General features: G+C 47.2%; 2 protein-coding genes across 3 annotated transcripts in view; both read left to right on the top strand.

Annotated features, from left to right (window-relative positions):
- LOC310769052 (membrane-spanning 4-domains subfamily A member 4A-like) overlaps nucleotides 1–21146 on the top strand; it is a 639318-nt gene that overhangs the window by 547403 nt on the left and 70769 nt on the right. The window lies entirely within an intron of this gene.
- LOC310769096 (FXYD domain-containing ion transport regulator 7-like) lies at nucleotides 1924–21050 on the top strand. Of its 2 annotated transcripts, none has more exons than XM_083628196.1 (6): nucleotides 1924–2109; nucleotides 15947–15979; nucleotides 16367–16441; nucleotides 18578–18611; nucleotides 18757–18791; nucleotides 20237–21050. In XM_083628196.1, the coding sequence occupies exons 1-6, from the start codon at nucleotides 2082–2084 to the stop codon at nucleotides 20254–20256; spliced, it is 225 nt and encodes a 74-aa protein (XP_083484322.1). In that variant the 5' UTR covers nucleotides 1924–2081; the 3' UTR covers nucleotides 20257–21050. The 2 variants fall into 2 exon arrangements, with proteins under 2 accessions (XP_083484322.1, XP_083484321.1); XM_083628195.1 differs by lacking the exon at nucleotides 1924–2109 and adding an exon at nucleotides 10573–11308.

The following is a 21146-nucleotide window of genomic DNA, read 5'->3' as shown; positions in this document are numbered from 1 at the left end:
AGGAAGGTGTGCAATCTCTCTGCAAACAAATCAGGGTAATAAATAAAGACCAGACTCTGGCTGCATTCACATGGCAGGTTATTCCATTTTGCTGATGTTTCCCTGTTAATTCTGTGTTACAGTTTAGCCTCTACACAACATAAAAGACACTTCCATAAATATAGCAGAATGTAGCACAAGTTGGGTGCTCCTTTCCATGTTATTTGCTTCCAGAATATTTGCACATAGCATTGAAATGAGCCTGCCTCTATCTCTGCCTGCCTTTGCACCTCTTTCATAATATCGCTTCCTTTCTGGCTCTCCACAGCGGTGTGCAAGACCTGGATTCTCCTGACTCTCCCAGCCCTTGTCTCAAGCTTCTCTTATTGGCCTCCTTCTTCATGGAGGTAAGACTTTCCACTGCCCAGATTTGCCTCACCAATCCAGTCTGGACATTGCTCTCGGCTGTACTTTTCCGTTTAGAAAAATAGCAAGAGAAAGCCATGATAGAAGTCTACAAAATCAGGCACCGTGTGGAGAAAGTGGATTATAATACCAGAACTTGGAGCCATCCAATGAAGTTGAATGTTGGACGATTCAGAACAGACAAAAGAAGGTCTTTCTTCACACAGTATAGAGCTAAAATTTGGAATTTGCTGCCACAAGAGGTGGTGATGGACACTGGCTTGGATGGTTTGAAGGAAGAACTAAATTCATGGAAGTTAAGATTATTAAGGGCTGACGTCCGGAATTCAGAACTGGATACCAGCAATTGCAGAAGAAGAAGAAGAAGAAGAAGAAGAAGAAGAAGAAGAAGAAGAAGAAGAAGAAGGGTAGTAGTAGTAGTAGTTTGGATTTGATATCCCACTTTATCACTACCCAAAGGAGTCTCAAAGCGGCTAACATTCTCTTTTCCCTTCCTCCCCCACAGCAAACACTCTGTGAGGTGAGTGAGGCTGAGAGACTTCAGAGAAGTGTGACTAGCCCAAGGTCACCCAGCAGCTGCATGTGGAGGAGCGGAGATGCGAACCCGGTTCACCAGATTACAAGTCTACCACTCTTAACCACTACACCACACTGGACGCAAGAGGTGCTGTTGCATTCAGGTCCAGCTTGTGGACTTCATATGGGCATCTGGTTGCCCATAGTGAGAACAGGATGCTGAACTAGATGGGCCCCTGGCCTGATCCTGCAGCACCCTTCTTTTCTTCTTTCTCTCTTGCAGACCCCTTCCCCTTTCATGCTGCCACAATGTGAGAAAAAGAGAGCACTGGGCCTCCAGCCACCCTGCTGTTTAACACTCCCAGTCCACCTTGCTTCCTTTCAGTCCAGCTGGAAGCATCATAGCATTAAAAAAAACACGGCACCAGTCACACCCTGCCGGCTCACACTTTTTGTGTTGTTGATGTACCTGGATATGGTAATGGAGAATTGTGTTCTTTTTCCCTGTTAACGTTGACCTTGCATTTGCTTGTATTATTTCATCCTAATATTAAATTTGATTTATTGACTTGGCCTTACGTACTTGTTTTCAGTTGTGCCGTGCATTTTTGAAGGATTTTTTTTTAAAAAAATCACAAATAAATAAAAAGTAGCTGATGTCTCTTGTGAACTCTTTGGACACTGGGGGAAAGTGGCATATCCATTAAACGAATAAAGGCTTTAAAAAAGTTATTCCCCCCCCCCACACCACTCAAACCTTTTAAGCCAGTGGCTACCACATCATCTTGTCTGGGGGTGGGGGAGAAGAGGAGGTGTGATTTTGGGGACTTGTGTGTGTCTGGGAACCACATGCAGGATTCCTGGGTTCTCTTTCCTAAGGGTCCTGAGCGCGTGGGGCGGCAAGAAGCAAGTCCAAGGTCTGAGGTTTCCACCTCCTTCTTCCTCGATCCTCCTCTCACTTTCCACTGGCCCCTCCTTCCCCACGTGGAACGAAGGGGGGGGGGAGGAAGAGAGGGGGAAAAACACCCGCCAGCCCCGCATCTTCACGCCAGTCTTAGCGCTTCTCCCTCCCAGCTGGGCTGTGCCGCATTCGCTCTTGGCTACGGATCGGACCCGCGAAGAGGAGCAACTGCGTCACCGCATCGACCACCACCACCACCATGGCTACCCCCCCGACGCCCCTGCATGGTGAGATTCGCCCCCCTCCCACCTCCGGGGGAGACGGGGCAAGGGCTGGGTGAGGGGGGCTTCCGAGCGGGGCACCCCACAAGCTCATCTAGTCCAGCCCCTCGCTTTGCCCAAGACTAGATATTGCGGGGCAGGAGGATGCCTTCTTGGAAATCAGAGGCAATGAGTTTTCTGGGTCGGGGGGTAGTTTAGGTATTTGCCCGCCACATTACTATTTTTTGAGGTAGCCCGAGTTTTAGCCACCCGCTTCCTTCCAGAAGCAGAGAGGAAATTGGAGGAGTGGGGCGCTGATGGGAGACCCCGCACAAAATCGACTCCTTTGCGCGTGCAAAAAAGGAAGCCCCGCTTGGTTCAAACGAGACTCGCTTCTCCGGGCAAAAACGAACCGGCAGATTTCCTTTGAAGGAGCCGGGAGTGCGGAGCTGCTGCTCCTGCTCCGGAATCGCTCCGGAGTCGCTCCGGAGCGGAAGGAAGAACTTCCGATTTGGGTGTCGAAAACTGCGCTAACCCTGGCTGCACTGAACTGCTCCGCTCCCTCCTTTCCCTGCAATTCCTTACATCAGGAGAGAGGATGGTGTGTGTGTGTGTGTGTGTGTGTGTGTGTGTGTTGCGGGGTGGAGTGGGGCGGGCAGCGCTTGTGCTTCTGCAACTTTGAGGCACCGGGGAGCAGCTGCGATGGGGAGACGGTCCCACGGAATGAACTCCGCGGGGGCTGCAGGACCATCCCCAGGAAACCTTGGCTGGCTTGGGGCTGTTGGCAGTTTGTTGGGAGCCGGCAGGTGCATTTCTCTCTGTGTGGCTGTTGCTTAACTGAAGACTGCAGAGGCAGGTGTTAAGCTGTTGCCTTCCTGCTTGCTTGCTTGCTTCCTTCCTCGCCTCCTCTCCTCTCCCCCCCCCCGCAAAATTCCCCCGGGAGGAGTCGCTGCAGGGGCTAAATGTGTGGGCTCTGTGTGTGTGTTTGCAGTCACATAGCATGTTGCCCGGCTCACTGCAGTCCTGGGAAGCCTGAAGTCATCAGCTTCTGCAGCTGCTGTTTGACTGACAGCACGGGGAGGACCAGGATGCTGCCCAGCGGCAGCGGCGGCAGCCTCTGTGCATCAAGGGGGTTGGATGCTTGGATGGAATGTGCAACTTTGCAGAAGCAGGGATGCTGCGGTTGTTTTGATGGCGGGGGTTGGCAGCGGGGTGGGAGAGGGAGAGTTTGTGCAGAGCTCTGAATGCCCAGTCAGTTGTGCTTGTGTGCTGCGTACACAGTGTACATGCCCTGTTTACTTTTCCGGGCTTCGACAGTGTTGAGAGTTGCTTGTGGTGCAGAGGAGTGTGTGTGTGTGTGTGTGTGTGTGTGAGAGAGAGAGAGAGAGAGAGAGAGAGAGAGAGAGAGAGAGAGATTTTTTGCAGAAATTGTTGTAGATGATATCACTCACATCTATGATGCTTCATACCATATTAGACTGTTTGTCCATCCGGTCCAGTAAACTTACCAGCAGCAGATCTCCAAGATCTCAGACAGAGGGTCCCCTGCCCCACTGCCTGACCCTTTTTAACTGGTAATATTGGAATCCGAACTCAGGACCTTCTGAATGCAAAGCATTGGCTCCCTGCCTGAACTTTGGCCCCTCCAGCCCACACATGCTAAGATTCACTTCTTCAGACACAATGCCAAACTGTGGTTAGAGAACCTTTGCCATAGTTTCCCGTGAAACCCACACAGAGAAACTGTGTTGCGTGGACCAGAATCAGAAACCATGGTTTGTAAGGGGTTTTCAAACTACGATTTGCAGTAACTGTAGCTTGGTGTGGTATCTGAATGGATGAATTGCAGTTACAGTTGCTGTTCCACCTCCAAGGGCTGGTACACCCAGAAAAGAGAGTGCTCAGCAGACAGAAAAAGGAAAGCAAGCAAGCCACTCTGAACCACGGTTTGCCTGCTGTACGTTTGAAAACACAAACTGGTTGGGGATCTAAACGATGGCTGGTGCAAACCATGGTTTGGCATGAAGTCTGAAGAGACCCAGCCTTCTTGACATCTCACTCTCCCTAATTTCCATCTATTACATTATTGTGCCTGGATAGCTCATTTCAATGGAGTATCCCCTTTATATAAAAGTTGTCTCAGTTAGGATGCGATTGTAGACAGGAGCAAAAACAGATGCTGTATCCTCTTACTTGTATAAATGATGCTGTCCTGGGTGTGTTAGGGTGCATGCTTGAGCTGATTCTATGAATGCCATGTTACCATTGTGTGTGTGAAGTTTCAGGCTAGGTGCAGATGGTGTGATTGTGTGTGTATGCTGTACCATCTGCTAGTTTTGTGTGCGTGCATGAATGGCATTTTCTCCTGGGTGTGTATGTTGTATTGAGTGGGTGTTTGCAAGAGGGCGAGATCTGCGATTCTGTGCATTTGAGTGCATGGCCATGGTATCTAAGTTTGTCCTGTACATTTGGGGCCTGGTAGTGATGGATGTTCCTAGTTCCCATGAGGAATCAGGAAGGCAATTGGCAGGTAAACATACATAGGAGTTAGGTGCTAAGGATGAGACAACAATTGACAATAGGGGCATGAATACATTCCATCTCCCCATTGAACACCCCACACCACATACTCCATTTGTCTGCCAGCCATGCTGTCACCTAGTGGTCACACATATGGTATTACATGTGCTGTGCGTGTACATGCATAAGGTTCTTCTACTCAATTGAGTAGGGAGTAGTAATAATAATAATAACAACAACAAATATTTTCTGGGTTGCCCCAGCCACCCTGAGCAGCTTCCAACACATAGAAAAACATAATAAAACATTAAACCTTCACAACCTCCCTATACAGGGCTGCCTTCAGGTGTCTTCTAAAGGTTGTATAGGGTTGGAGCACCCTTAAGGAAACCTACAAGCCCCACTGCTGAGTTCCTCCAATTTCAGCTAAATCATACCCCCTCAATAGATTTCTAAAAACAGAAGCTGAAATGGCCGTCGAAAAGGCTAAGGGGGACAGACTCTCTCCCTGCAATTGAAGCACTGCCTATTTTTGGATGATATGCCTGGATTTCTGGTTCTCCAGTTTTAGGACTCCCTTCCCTGATTCTTTTCATTACCAATCCTCTTGGTTTTAAAACAAGAAAATGTTACCAGTACGTATCTTGTTTTATTGGTCTTAAGGCTTGCAACTGGATCAATGCAGTAGGCAGAGTCTATGGGGAATAGTTACTTCCATCCTCTGCAAAAACAACAACAACAACCCCCTGTATATACATTTCCCCCCTGCAAATGTGAATAGTTATTCTGGAATATTTTACAGGCTGTGTTTTAAGTATTAAATTATGGTTTGTGCTGAGTATTATCTGGCTCCCTAATCAAATCTAAGCTCTTTTCATTTGCTTGATCCAGTTTGTAGCTGTTAAGGCTGTTGCAGCTGTGGACATGCACGGTTCGTAGTGATGTTGAATGCTCAGCCATTGGGGTGACAGGCTGGTGGGGTCAAGAGCACAGTATCTCTCCTTCTCCTTCTCCATTTAACATGGGGGGGATGTGCATAGAGCTAACTTAGAATGTGTAGATTGTTGCTGGAGGGTCTCTGTAGCCCTTGAGGAAGGACCGTATCTAAGTGGTAGAGGATCTGCTTCAAATGCAGGAGGTTCCAGGTTCAGTCCCCAGCATTTCCAGGTAGAAGAGACTCCCTGCTTGAAGTCCTGGAGAGCTGCTGCCAGTCAGTGTAGACCAGAGGCAGACAACCTAAGGCCCGTGGGCCGGATGTGGCCCAATTGCCTTCTCAATCTGGCCCAAGGATGGTCCGGGAATCAGTGTGTTTTTACATGAATAGAATGTGTCCTTTTATTTAAAATGCATCTCTGGGTGATTTGTGGGGCCTGCCTGGTGTTTTTACATGAGCAGAATGTGTGCTTTTATTTAAAATGCATCCATGGGTTATTTATGGGGCATAGGAAATCGTTCATCCCCCCCCCCAATATAATCTGGCCCACCACATGGTCTGGGGGATGGTGGACCGACCCACGGCTGAAAAAGGTTGCTGACCCCTGAGCTAGATGGACCAGTGGCCTCACTCTGTAGAAGGCAGCTTCCTATTTTCCCCTCCTCCGTGTGATCCAACAACCAGGGTACCTGCAGTTTCATAAATAGGATGTTCGCCAGGTACGAAGCAAGGGAACAAGCCTCTGTTACACATAATGCTCAAAATGTGTGCGTCCATCTCCCCTGTTTGAAGTGTGGTTGTAATACACTCTGGAAATGTGACCCTGTGGCAGGATATGTTGGTGAATAAGGCGTTGCTTGGGAGGGACTATTGGACCAGCCGCCAGTCTGCAGGCGTTCTAGGAAAGGTGTACGTCTGTTTACTAGGGAAGGCGAGCGTACAGGGTGTGCTTTTGTGTGTGTTCGTGCATGCATGCATGCATCCAGCAGTCTGCAACAGTTCCCCTCCTCCTCGTCGTGATGGAACTGCCCTCTCTGCCCAGGCCAAGGTGATGTGCTTTCCTGCACGCAGGCTGGGAAGTTGGAGGGAGTCAGGAAAGGTTATTGTTTGCTACATGCATTGATCCCAGCCACAGAAGGTTATGCGCCTGCTTAGTAACTCAGCTGCTCAGGGCCATTTGCAGTGGCAAACTTAAGTTTGTGTACTCCGCATCAGTCAACAGGGAGGTCCAGACAATCGCAGCTCCTTGCCAAGCATGCTTGCATGATGCAAAATTTTGTTGCATTCAGTGCCGGATTTATGTATATGCTAAACAAGCTATAGCCTAGAGCCCCACTCTCTTGGGGGCCCCCCAAAAAATTAAAGAAAAAACAACTGGATGTACATTTCCAAAATATAAGATAAAAAACAAATAAAATAAAACCTACATACAGCAACAGTGTTTTGTGTAGGCTCCTAGCCTGGTTTGCTACATCAATTACTTTGATAAAATACATATTTTGTTATGTGCAAATGGCTTTAGATACCTATTAGGTATCTAAGGTATATATAGCATATATTCAACACAAGAAACAGTGACAATTTGTTGTTGACAAAGGACAGCTGGACAAATAAAGGGCCCCATTACCTTCAGTAGCTCAGGGCATCATCAAACCTAAATCCCACCCTGGTTGCATTCATTCTTTAGATGCTTAGGTGTACGCTTACAGCAATTTGCTCAGCGCTAAAATAAATGTACCGGGCACAGTAGCCCCTAAACAGCTTGTGATAAGCACCTACCAGATTCCCGAATGTGAGCACTGGCTGTTAGTTACTTACCTGCACATCTGTTTGCATTTTTCATGTATGCCCTGCTAGAAGTGTGGTTGCTGTTTGTCCATTGGTAAAGTCCTCTCCCCACCCCAAACCAGTGAGTTAAATAAATACTGTATCCTCTTTTGGAACTCTTGCCTTCCCAGGCTACCTATCCTTTGAAAATCACTTGTGTAACGTTTGAGAAAGCCTTTCCCCTCTCAGCCTCTAGGAGGAAGCTTCCCTTGGCAAGTGTGGACAGCCTGCAAAACCGTACAGCCATAGATTTACCCACATATTTGTTTGTTTGTTTGATAGATAGATAGATGATAGATGATAGATAGATAGATAGATAGATGATAGATAGATAGATAGATAGATAGATAGATATAGATGATAGATAGATAGATAGATAGATAGATAGATAGATAGATAGATAGATGATAGATAGATTAGATAGATAGATAGATAGATAGATAGATAGATGATAGATAGATGATATAGATGATAGATAGATAGATAGATAGATAGATAGATAGATATAGATATACTTTCCTTCATCAAAATATCTCAGGGCAGCTCACAAGATAACAATACAAGATAAGAGCACCAAGAAATAGTTTAAACAGAAGCAATGAAACAACTTAGCCAGATGGGTGGGGTATAAATAATATAATCATCGTCATCATCATTATTAATAACCCCACCTCGCACAAACACATTTAAAAGGCTGCAGAATATTACTCAACCAAAGGCCTGGTTGAAGAGGAATGTTTTGCCTGGTGCCTTAAAATATATATGATGAAGATGCCTTATGAACCTCCCTAGGGAGAGTATTCCACAAACAGGGAGCCGCTGCAGAAAAGGCCAATTCTTGTGTTGTTGCCAGCCTCAGAACCTCTCATAGAGGAGGTACACGAAAAAGGGCCTCAGATTTACTAGAGAAAACAGGTAGGAAGTAAATTCCATGTGAATTCAGATACCCACGGGTGCACTAACCTCCTTAGGGAATACTCTCCTGGGGTATTATTCACAGAATCATATGCATTGTTGGTTTTTAACCCAAGTTACTGAATGTGGAAACATTTAGGCTGCAGTCCTGGGCCCACTTACCTGGTAGTTGAACTCAGTGGGGTTTATTTCTGATTATAGGCTTGGAATGTGTAGGGCTGAACTGCAGTCATCAATAGCCACTGAACACATAATTTGAATTCGGGTGGGGGGAGGGCATTCTCAGCCACCTTGATTTTGTGGTCAAACAGAGTGGTTTATTTTTTTATTTTTTTTTTGTAATATTTTTTATTAAACAGCTTTTATATTAACACAAACAAAACATACAAAAACAAACCACACACGTTAACAGAACAAAAAACAAGTACCATTTCATGTCCTAATTTCTTAGACCTTACTTCCTCGACTTCCTCTTGCTTCCCGTTTCTGTATTCCAAGTTCTTACAATTATTCAGCGAATCTTCCCTTATTTTATTATAGATTTATGTTAATCGTCCTTATTCTCTCTGTCTTAACCATTACTAATAGTAACCATTTATTTTAAGCCCAACATCATTCTAACTGTCATTAATTTTATAGTATTTCTTTAAGTAAACCTTGAACTTCTTCCACTCCTCTTCCGCCGCTTCTCTTCCCTGGTCTCGGATTCTGCTCGTCATTTCTGCCAAACCCATGTAGTCCATCACCTTCATCTGCCATTCTTCCAGTGTGGGTAGATCCTGTGTCTTCCAGTACTTTGCAATAAGTATTCTAGCTGCTGCAAACAGAGTGGTTTAAAGGATATTAAGGATTTCAGAAATCTGTGGTAGTTGATCATGAGGACATGTCTTGTGACACCAACAGAGACTTCCTCTGATATTTATGCTGCTATTTTTCACCAGCAGAGAAACCTAAGAGCTGTCACTTATGTGTAGTGCTGGGTGTTTGCATATTCATGAGAAGTGGTTGCTATTTGTGCCCGATGGAGAATTATTTGAGGTGAAAAGCTCCATTGTTTGCTGAAAGGCTCCTGACAAATAGAGGGACCTATTGGACAAGTGCGCAAGTTTTTAAATGTGTGACAGAACTCTTTGATTTGCGTGCTGAAGAGTTCTGTGTCACCTTGAAGCTTGAGTCCTCCTATGCACCTAGAGCCCAATCCCCCCAAATCTGTTCCATAGCAGATCTTCTCCAGAACCTATCCAGTAACATCTGGCTGTCTTGCTCATACCATGATAAATGAGACAGTTCCTCCATCAAATCTCTTGCCTGCCTATCCACAATTTTAAGGAGATACTACTTTGCAGAATAATATTGGTGACTCATAATTAATGTATTACTTCTCATTTGAAGTATTTTACAGTCCTTATCTCACTGAGTCTCATAAGAAGCCTGTAGGCTCCTGCTTTATTACTTCCATTTCAGAGATGGAGAAGTCAAGTTAAACCATAGTGAGTTGTCTAGGACCACCCTCTGAGCCCATTGACAACTTCGCATTAGAGTAACAGACAAAACGAAATTCACACAAATTTGGAATTCATTAACACCTCCATATTCAGATTTGATTTTTTTTAAAAATTCAGACAATCCAGTTTTGCTTCTGAAATTCAAATGATTATGGTATTTAAAAGAACATGAACTAATTTTTGTAGGTGAATTTTAAGGCAATATTAAGTATTCTTGCTGAAGTCAACATCTCTGCACCCTAAAAACTAAGTATCCAACAGTCTCCATAGCTGGATGTAGTGAAAAACAATCCGATGGGCAGGTTTTATAAACAAATTCAGATTAGAATCTGCTGGAGACTAAAGTCCTCTCCAACATTTGTTTCTGCTCTACAACGAACCTTTAAACAGTATTTGCAATAGCAACAATAATAAGACTCATCATCATCATCACCCAAAGCTAGTTCCCATGCACAGGATAGACTTGTGATCAGAGCTTAATTTTTAAAGAGGGGCCAGACTAAAATATGGACTACACATGTAAACTGCTTTCAAGCCTGCTTAACTGTCATGATTACCAACCAATAACTCTGGAACTATAATGTGAAGACACTTTGGGGCCTCCAAAAAGGGGGTTCTTTGCACACTCACAAAACTGCAATTCCCAGAATCTTTGGGGGAAGCTACATTATTTACTGCTCAGTTTACATTTGTAGTGTGCAAAGAGTGTCTGAAACTTCCCTAGATGGCAGGCTGAGTCACTGATGAGGGACAGGCACTCTGTACATGCTTAGGGCCACTGATCTTAATTGCGTTTCTAGGGCTGAGCTCTGGCATTCTGAGAACAGGCTCTGTGACTTAATTACTGGAGCCGTCTAGCCCAGAATGAAACTGCTTGTGGTCAACGCACCATTAATGCTTATCATATCAGAGCAGATATTGTTGCCTGTTAAGAGTTCCTGCCTCAGGCAGTTTTCAGATGCAGAAGTACCTTTCCAAACGCTCACAGTCCCTAACCTACCACCAGCATTATCCTGGACCCCTGCCCAGCAAGAATCTGCCAGCCAAAGAAATGCTGTTTTACTTCAAGGACTTCTGAGGGGCTGGCCTGGAGCCACACACACCCCACCTCCACCTTCCAACCTCGAATCCCAAATTCTGAACAGGGTCAGCACTTTAAACAGAATTCCTAGGCATCTTCAGCACTGCAGAGCATCAGCCTCATAGGCCGCTTTGATTTTGGTGGGCAGGCGAGGACATCCACGGCCTGATTGTGGCAGGAGGTGTTGTGGGGAGAAGGAGAGAGAGAAAGAAATGCTTCTCCATTTAATAAGCATCTCTGGGAAACGCCTCTCCCTTTATCTCTGCGGCTGCCCTGGTTATTGCTGTCTGCAGGGTGTTTCCCTGGCCGGCTTCCAGAACTTTCTGGGAAACCTGCTGACTCAGCGGTGGGGGAGCTTGACCCACACGCCAGCCTCCTGTCTGGCCCCCTGGATTCCTGGACAGGCCGCAGGGGCTACAGGAGGGGCAGAGGGAAGCAGGAAGGGTGAGAGATGGGACTCTTGGGAGCGCAAGAGGGGATCTGAGGACACGGGGGTCGTTTTCATTCACCAGCCCTCAACTGGCAGGACAGCTGTGGGTTTAAAAAACGAGGGGTGCTTGTTTCGTGGTGGGGAGCAGGAGGAGCCCCAGCCAGGAAAGTTTCCTGTCGACAGCTGGCAAGGCGCCAGCTGCGTGGCTCCCCAAGCGAGCATCCTGTCTCCTCAGCTGCCCCCTCCTAGCCCTGGCAGCGGATTAAGACACTGCGCCCGGCTATGCGGTGTCCTGTCTCCATGGCAACCCCCCATCCCCTGCATTGGAGTTTGCATTATTCATCCGCAGTCCCTGCGCTGCAGCAGCAACCGCCCTCAATCTTGCATCAAGCACTTTGGAGCCCTCTCCCTACCTATATTCTGCAGATAGGCTTGGGCAGCGGGGGGGGGGGGGGGAGAAGGAATCACTTATGCAGGTGACCGGGATGGGTAGGGTGGGTTTGTTTAATAAGAGGTAGGGGCACTTGAAGCAGGCCTTTCTTCCAGTAACCCAGAATGATGGAGCCGAGATCTGCTCTTAGAGGAGGGGCAAAGGTGGCGTTTTGACTTAGGGGGACAGTGGGAGGGGGCACTTTTGAGAATGGGAGATGGGAGCAAGTGAAAACTGGTGTGCGTGTGTGCTGTTAACTCTCGATTTTAACGTCACTTCCAGCCGTAGCAGAGAAAGCTGCCTGCTGCATGAAGTATAAATATATATCGGGAGAAGTTGCAGCAGCTGGTATTTTCTCTTTTTGTGTTGCTCCTAAAAGACATAGCAACTCCATTTGGAAATCTGGGGCATATCAGGTTTTGCACCAAAAGGGATGGGTAGAGGGAGAGGTTGATGGTGCAGAGAATTGGGGAGGGGTTTTTTTTGGGGGGGGAATGTGGTCAAATGTCATTCTGTGTGTGAGGTGAGTGGCCTTTACAAAAAGGTGGAAGAAATGTCAGAGTGGGCAGGTGTGTATATTTGTGTAGCTGGGTTATCTTTGGCTATGCAGATGATTTTTTTAAAAAAATGTATTAATTTATCCCAATTTTTCCTCGAAGGAGCTCAAGATGGACCAGGTGCTTCTTTTGCCTCCCCATTTCATCCTCACAATAACCCTGTGAGGTAGGCTGGGCTGAGAGACAGTGACTCGCTAAAGCTCACCCTGGGAGCCTCATGGCTGAATGGGGCTTTGAATCCCAATTTCCCAGATCCTAGTCCAACACTCTAACCATTGCACCACACCATCTTCCCAAGGATTTTCTCAAGTTGAGGGGTGTTTGACCCCTCTATGGGTTGCAAGAAGCTGGAGGATATGGGAGATCTGCCTTTCCTGCAAATATGGCTGAAATTATATCAAGCGGCCAAGACACCATTGGTGGTGAGGAGAATGAACACCATCCCAATGTGATGTGTCTAGACCTCCGTTGGCCAAACACCTGTGGGATGCCATGTTCGCTGGAAATGTGTTTGAAGTCATAACCTCTGGCCTAGAACCTCTTCCACTGAAGCCTAGATGGATGGCTGTGTGTGATTAGTTACTGGTGAGGGAAAGGCACTCTGTATATGCCCAGAGTCACACTTGATGGTGTTCCTTGTTCTACGGCCCTGGCATTCTGAAAATGGTCTCTGTGGCTAATTGCTGGTGCAACTTAGATTTGCCCTCTATGTGGAATGTGATCCACCACACTTCCCATAAGTCAGAAACGTGGCAATATTTCAAGTTGCAAGGAGCTGTCAACGATGTTCGTTACAGGCAGAGAGGTCTCCCCCATCACCTACTGGTAAATCCTTTTAACTGGCAATACCAGGGATTGAACCTGTGGCCTTCTGCCTTCAATGCAGGTGCCCTGACACCGAGTTAAAAGGATCCACCACTGCCCGTAAGCACCCCAGACTCCCTGATGAGTCAGTGTCATTCTGTCCTATCTTGATAGTGCTGCTTGAATCATTATTAGGGCACGTCTACACTGCAAAATTAAAACCACTTTTACTCTCCAAGTCTCTTCTGAAGGATCATGGCAACTGGCATTTTTGGAAGGTACTGGGAAGTTTGCGTTAAGAGAGACCAGACCCTTCGCCAGAACAAGAGTTCACAGAGTTCCTTAGTTGGGAACTTCAGCCACTAAAGAGGTTTAGAAACTGGTTTGAGTGTATAGGCTCTGCATACCCAGAACACCAAAGGGCAGGAACCTATAAGGGCCTTCATGATCCACTGAAAGTGAGATTAGATTAGATGGCAGGTTGCAGTACTGTTGGATCTCCCATCTTTGCCTTCTTCAAGGGACCACTTGCACAACAAGCAAAACGCTTTCCGTACCACTCAAGAAAGAGGTACTCTTTTGCAAGATTTATTTCCCTCCAATTGCACACCTTTTGGGGGAATGCACAAGACCAGAACCACATTCTCAGCTCAGAGGCAGCATCCAGAATTGCATTGTTAAAAGATGTTACCCAATGTGGTCCAAGACCACGGTTTGGAGAACTAGGACCTGCCCTTCCAATAGATGCCAAGATATAGTCTGAAGGAATGTGGGACCACAGCCTTACTGAAGCTAGACAGGTCCAAGTCTGGTTCATTTCTGGAAGGGTTCAATGATGGAAGAAACACAATACATCACTGTAAGAAAATAAACAAGAATAAATAAATTTAGGAAGATTAAGGCAGTTGCCTCAAATTGTAGGCAATACTAAAGGATACTAAACTGCCAGCTATTCACATTTTTTTTTACCATGGGGAGGGTACACCATTTGAATTTTCCAATCAGGTATCAAAACATCTTAGGATCAGAAGCAAAACACTCCCAACCAGCGTTGCTATATATGCATGCAGAGGCAGGCACTTAATTGTCAATTCTTAGAAAAAATGTGTTCTTCATTCTACAATGGCAGAAATCCCATCCTGGTCTGGAAGCAGCGATAGGTGTCAATTCATACCTGTTATCTTTAAAAGGTTGAAAGCAGCTGCAGTCGCTGTACCTCTCAACCCACTGCCCATTGGTCCCACTACCTCCCCTCCTTTCCCACTTACTGTATCAAGGACAACTTATAGCTTTGCTGAATAACAGGTAGGGTAGAAGAGCTTAGTGAGTGGAGGACCATGGTCAAAAGCCCATCCATTATATCATCACTCATTGCTTTAGATCTTATGAAGTTAGAAGAACAATACCTGGCAATCCTATTTGAACCCACTCATGCCACACTCGAATCCTGTCTTGATCTACACAAGGCAGTAAAGCAGATTAGTTGTTAACACCACCAAGGAGAGCTCCTAGGAAGCAATTTGCTCCAACAGCACCAAGGAGAGCTCCCAGTGACAAGGTGTGGAAGAGGCCCTTTAAACTTCTTTCTCCAGTCCACTCCTTTTGAAGAACAGGGGTGGGGCACCTCTGGCCAAAGGAGCAAATGCACTCCTCCAAGCCTCTTTCTCTGGTCCTTGGGACTCTCCCCATGCCACACCCTCTCTCCAGACACATCCCTCACCAGTCCTACTTTGCACCTTCCTTGGATGCTTTTGCCTGTCTAGACTTTGTCCTTAAGCTCTGATCATGCCTCTTTCTTGCCTGGATGAAAGAGAAGCGTGTGTGCATGTGCGTATAGGAAGTAGTCTACTTAACACCAAGGTAACATGTACATTCATGGCTCCACCCACGTTTGCCTCTGGCCCCTCCTCCCACCGCCCTGGAAGGCAATGAGACCTTTGGCCTGAAAAATGTTCCCAAGCCCTGAACTAGGGTGAGGTAGTGTGGGAGTCAGTTTGTTCCACAAGCCCAGGGCAAATTGCTTGTGAGAGTCCTGGTTCTGGTTCTACAACACCTGATTTAGATGTGGCGGATGACCACCAAGCTTGATGGTGAGGAGGATTAGACAAATTCATGGACGGTGAGGCCATCAGTGTCTACTAGACATTCTGGCTATGCTCTGCCTTTACTGCTGGAGGCAGCATGCTGGGAATCACAAGTGGGGAGGGGGCTACTACATTCATGTCCTCCTTCTCACAGGCATCTGGTTGGCCACTGTGAGAACAGGATGCTGGAGTAAATGGGCCTTTGACTTGACCCAGCAGGTCTCTTCTTATGTGGGCTCCTGCCTGGTAGCTTTGGGTTTCAGCACCTTCTTAAGCACCAGCCAGGAACCTGGTGCAGCTCCTTGAGCAGTGATGCTGTAGCCTCCAACTCAGTGTCCTGGTCACTGCTGGACTTTCACTTCATGGCATCCTGTGTCAAACGGTTTGAAGGGAACCAGTGACATCAGATTCACAAGATTGTGCTCCCTAAACTGAGAAATGTAGAAGGATCATCATGGAAGACTTAGAAGATGCTTAGAAGAAGATAGGCAATAACCTTTAGCATCTCTCTTAAATAAGAACAGGACAGCAACAGGAAATGCATGGCAATACCCAGGTTCAACTAAGCCCAGCGCCACCTAGTGACTAATGAGTATAATGACACTATCCACATAGTGGATGCAGGAATGAATTATACAACATTTATTTAAGCCATTGTTTTGTAGTGAACCCTATTGGGTATGACATTACCCAAGGCAATGATTTACCAGCCAATGAAATGAAATGTGCAATAGGCCTGGTTGCTCATTGTACTCTCACTCTCTGTTTTCTCCCCAGATAACAGCAGCCACATGGACCCCTTCACCTATGGTGAGTAATGTTGTAGAAATGAAGCACAGTCGCTGGGTCTGAGGGTTGTGTCATACCCAAAGTAGACCCACTGAAATTACTGAGCATGGCTAACTTGGGTCCACTATTCTCAATGGGGTCTGCTCTGAGAAGAATTTACCTGGAGATCCTTTTGCCCCACACGAGAAGGAAGAGATATTGTAGGGAGTTGGCTGCCCCTCGGGGGTCCCTTTCAACTCTAGGTGGGGGTGTTAAGATGTTGGGGTGCAAGGGTGGTGGTGACTGGGTTTTACAGGGAGAGGCGGGGCACGTCTCTGGGTGGCAGATACGGCATCTAAGGCATTTTGGTTTGGGTGCTTGAGTGACCATGAGCATCATACATTCTGACCAGCTCCATTATCCTTCCAGACTATGATACGCTGCGCACAGTGGGACTGGTCTTGGCCATCGTCATGTTTGTGCTGGGAATCTTGATAGCACTGAGTGAGTCACTTCTTTTTTTATTGATGTATGTTTCCTTTATGCCTCTCTTGGCTCCTATACTGGCCTCCCTGTCTGGTTCCCTCAGCTCCCAGTTCTGAAAAGCCCTATTCTGCCGACAAACCACCCAAATGCAGATACCTGTATCAGCCAAAGGAATCAGCAGCTACTGAAGAATCTAGCCTTCCTTCCTTCCTTCCTTCCTTCCTTCCTTCCTTCCTTCCTTCCTGTCTACAAGGTTCTAGAAGTAACATCTCAGGAAACTTTTGATGCCAGAGGTGCCAGGGGATTAGGAGCCCACAATAGCTCTCTGCTCATCCCCTCCAGTGACTAGTAGAAGCAACATAAATGAGATGCCACAGTAATGCAGTGGCTAGCATGTTGAACTTTGACCAACATCCATATCCCTGTTCAGCCACAAAGTTCACTGGTTGGTTTTGGACCAGTCATGGGAAGGTACCTTATATCAGGTCAAGACTCTTGTCTCCCTTGGTTGGAAACAGCTCTCCAGAAACTCAAGGAGATGTCTTTCCCATCTCCTGTTACTTGATCTTTTAAAGTAGATATGCTGGAGATTGAATGTTGGGACCTTTAATCTTCAAGGCATGAGCTGTTCCACTGAACCAATGGTGTTGGTCCTTGTCGTGGCCCTTCCCTCAGTTTAACATAACTCACAGGGTTGTTGTTGTTGTTGTTGTTGTTGTGTGGTGAATCCCCAGCAATACTCTAAGCTTCATGGAAGAAGGGTGGGGCACACATGATAGGTAAACAAAAGAATGTAACATAAGCAAATTTAGTCATATTCTGCATCATGCTTATACATAACAACGTAAGAAGAGCTTTGCTGGGTCAGACCAAAGGTCCAACATCCTGTTCTCACAATGGCCAACCAGATGCCTATGGGAAACCTGCTTTCGGGACACGAGTGCAAATAATTCTGCTTTTCTGGACACTTATTATTTTCATCCCAGAGCATAGGCAACCTTATCCACTGTGAGATACAGAAATGCAAGATACAGGTGCATGTGATGGGCCTGGAGCAATGACTTCTCAACTTCCAGGGCAAATAGCAGCTTCAGGGGGGTTTCATTGGAAGGGAAAGGGTTAACCAAGGGATCTCCCTAGGTATATGTGGAAGGTGCATATATACATTTGTCACTGAGGCCATCCAGAGGAGCTCTGTTAGTTACAGACCCCTGAATGGCCTTAGCTAGATGACAGTCATTTAGTTTCTCCTCTAGCAGTGATTGAGGAAGACCGTTTTAGGCTGACAGGCCTTTGCAGCCATTAAAAACATTATTGATTAGCCAATCACCTTAATGATTATTTTGTACTGTATTTAAATAGCGTTTTACGTTTTATTGTCGAGCCATAACCTCATATTTTATGACACAGCTGTAATCTTTTCATAAACAAACAAAATATGAAAAGGAAAATACTTTTTAATAGCAGCCTGTTAAGGACCTATGTGACCTTTCAGGACTGTGCTGAATATTGAGGTGGCAGTCGAAAGAGTGGCAGCGGTGGAGGAAGGAAGGAAACTGGGATAATGAGAGGAGAAGAGTTAATTGCCTTGCTAAAGCCCCTATTAGTTTTATCTAGACAAGGTGATAGATGGTGGGAGGGGGGGGGTAGATGCATGCTGTAAAGTTAACAAGCCAGTTTGCCTACATTGTGCACAGATCTTTCAGGAGTGAAAAAGGGTGCCCTTCCCCTTTCTCATTATCAAGACACTCACCCACCTTTCACTATAGAGCTACAAAATGCCCAAGTTCAGCTCATCTGAATGCTCCAGTCCTAAATCAGAGACACATTTCACTACAAAGTACAGCTGAGGCCAGTGGGTCTACCGTGTGGTGTTTTTTTTTTTTGGGGGGGGGGTCCTTTCCTCCACTCTAGACTATGCTATCCTCATGCTGAGAGCTCTGAACAGCACTACATGGCTCCTTTTCCAGCTGGGCAGCAGCCCTGAATAAGAGGGTGAGGTTACGCTGCAACCTTTTGTTACAGGCCCCAGTAGTATTTTTATTTATTTATGAATGACACTTCGTCCCACCAGATAGCAAGACAGGATCGTTGTTGCAGCCTCCCAGCCCTTCCCTTCCATTCATACTTTGCTCTTTTTCCCTCCTGCTGCAGGTAAAAAGTTCAAGTGCAAAAAATCTGACCCCAGGTAGGTGCTTCCTGACCACTTTCTCTCTTGTCTTCATCCCTGACCTGAACTCTGCAACACCCCCCACCTGACCTTCCTCCTCCTCAAACATTGTGCCCTTCATCCCTATTCACTTGTTCCCTTTTCTGTGTCTTCATCTCTGCAGCCTGTCGGACCCCCGGGCATCGGGCAAGACTCCTAGTAAGTGTGATGTGGCCTTGGGAGGGAGGGAGGGAGGCAGAGGGCAAGTGGTATCTCATGGGCCTGTTTGTGTGTGTAGCCTTGTGCAAACTTAGCAGGCAACACAACCTCTCTCTCTCTATTTTCAATCTACTTAAAAGCAGACCAGGGGTCAGTGGTGGCTGGTGCATTGGGACTGGTAGGGTAGGCAGTACGGAGGCCAACAGTAGGGGGCGCCAGAGACACCAATAGGTGAAGCCAGAGCCAATGACAAGCGAAGCCAACTAATTCTCGTTTTATCCTCATCCTCTTCCTTGTTGAGTTCTACAAATGCAACACTGAGACCATACCTTCCAGCACGGCATGGCCCGAATCTGGGACGTCATCTTCTGGGTCTCGAGCGAGTCACGTGACCTGCGTGAGATTGCAGCCCCCCTCCCAAAGCACTGTTTTCCGGCACAGCACCCAAAAACATGAGTTTTGGGGTGCTATGAAATGCAAATTTCTGTGCGCTGTGCCCAAAAGTGGTGCAGCCGGAAATAGTGTGAGATCATGACGGCCATTTGGGCCACTGTTTTCTCATAAGAAAAAAAAGGATGTCCTGCTTTTTTCCAGGGTAGTTGATGGGTATGTGAGACCAAGGAGGAGGAAGCTGACAGCCAGAGCCCTTCTCTGCACCCTGGACTGGGTGCTAAGGCAGCCAGAAGGGGGCTGTCTGAGGGGCAGACTGAGGTTGGCAGGGCAGTGCCTCATATGTAGGCCCTAACAGACCAGCCTCCACTGCCAGGGGTCCACCTGAACCGCCATATTTTACCCATAAGAGAGGTCACGTTTATTAGACATTCATTCTGATTTCTTCCCAGAGAGGTTAGACAACGTTGCTTCAAAAGCAGCCATTACCTCAATTTCCAGCACATCCCTTTCCTTACTGCAAAAATAAATTAATAAAAATAAATATTTTCGGGGGAGGGGGAATGGGCCCTGTTGCACAAGAGGGCTGAATCCACTTCAATGGTGCAAGCTGGATTTGCCAGGATGCGGTCGGACCCCCGTAAGAACAGCTACTGCCTCAAAGTGCCCAGGGTGTTTCGAAAACAGCCCCCTTCCCGCCGATCTGAGTTTGTGCACGTGCAAAGGTGCCTGCTTCTCTGCCCCCTTCACCTTCTCCTTACGGAGGCATTGAGGAAATTGCGAGAGGGAGGGCAGCTTGAAGCTCCCACACCTGAGGTAACCTCCCGCCCACCTTCCGTTACCATGGAGTTTGCTGACGTCGGAGGGGATGCTGAGGACTCTATGGTGACGCCATGGCAACGGAGAGCACGATTCCTGCAGCAGCTGGGAAGCCTACAGGGAGACATTGTTTGCCAGGGCTCCCAAATGCTAGGATTCGTCTCTCTCCATCTTGTCATGGCCACTGCCACTCTTCTCTCAAACTCTCCCTCTCTCCTTCTCCTTCTCTCTTCCAGCTCCAGCCGGTGGTGTGTAGGTGCCCTCGCCAATCTCTGCTGCTCCCGACTGGCTGGGGGATGAACTGCGCCCAGGAACATTTCTCCTGAGACCTTGGCACCTTGGCACCGACTGCCCGGGAGGGGGAGGGGCTCTCCGTTCTATCCTCGACAAGGGAGGGGCAATTTTATAACCAGTTAGCTCTTGCGCTTCCATTGCATGACGGGGGCGGGCACCTGGGCGGGGTTGGGGGAGCTACACAGGCCATGAGGTAGCGAAGTCCCTCTGCCTGTCTATTTCAGCTGGCACCCACCCCGCTGGGGGCTGGTTCCCATAACCCCCAAAACAGGGTCCCTTTAAACTGCAATAACGCTGCCTGCTGCCACCCTCTGGGAAACACCCACCCCACCCCATGCACCCCCCCCAACGATGCCCCCTTGCTTCTGGGCATATTAACCCCCCCATAGCTGCTGCTGCTTTGCTTTCTGTGCCTCCCGCTACGCTGTGAGAAAAAAAAAGAAGAAGTCCAATGACCACGATAGCCACAAGGGGGACGGGGATTCTACCCAAGAGCCAATCTGCCCCAGTGCTAGAAACCAGGACGCTTTTTTTGGGTGGGGTGGTGGTGTTGGGCCACCTGTGAAGCCAAGGATAGGGCCAGCCGAAGGAATAAAAAGGAGCGAGGGAGGGCTTGCTTTTGTGGCATACACTCCACTTCCCCCAGGGGGCGCTGCTCACAGCTTCTCCTTGCTGTACCATCCACATCTCCGTGTCTCTCATCCAAGCATGGAGCAAACTTTGACCAATCAATAAACGTGGGTTGTTTTTTTCTAACTAGACTCGCTTGCTTTGTTTTGTTTGTTGTGACCCTAATGGGCTCAAAAGTTCCATCTCACCACTGGGTAGCTCAGTGGGGTAGAGCATGGTGCC

This window comes from Podarcis filfolensis (genome assembly GCF_964270895.1).
Source record: "Podarcis filfolensis genome assembly, chromosome: 8".
NCBI lineage: Eukaryota > Metazoa > Chordata > Lepidosauria > Squamata > Lacertidae > Podarcis > Podarcis filfolensis.
This window is presented reverse-complemented; position numbering and strand designations above follow the sequence as displayed.

Bases quoted from the DNA above. Each gene is read 5' to 3' on its own strand.
- LOC310769096 (XM_083628195.1), top strand. From the start codon at position 11,077: ATGCTTCTCCATTTAATAAGCATCTCTGGGAAACGCCTCTCCCTTTAT. The intron at 15,980-16,366 runs GTGAGTAATGTT...TTATCCTTCCAG, and splicing joins CATGGACCCCTTCACCTATG to ACTATGATACGCTGCGCACA. The intron at 16,442-18,577 runs GTGAGTCACTTC...CTCCTGCTGCAG, and splicing joins GGGAATCTTGATAGCACTGA to GTAAAAAGTTCAAGTGCAAA.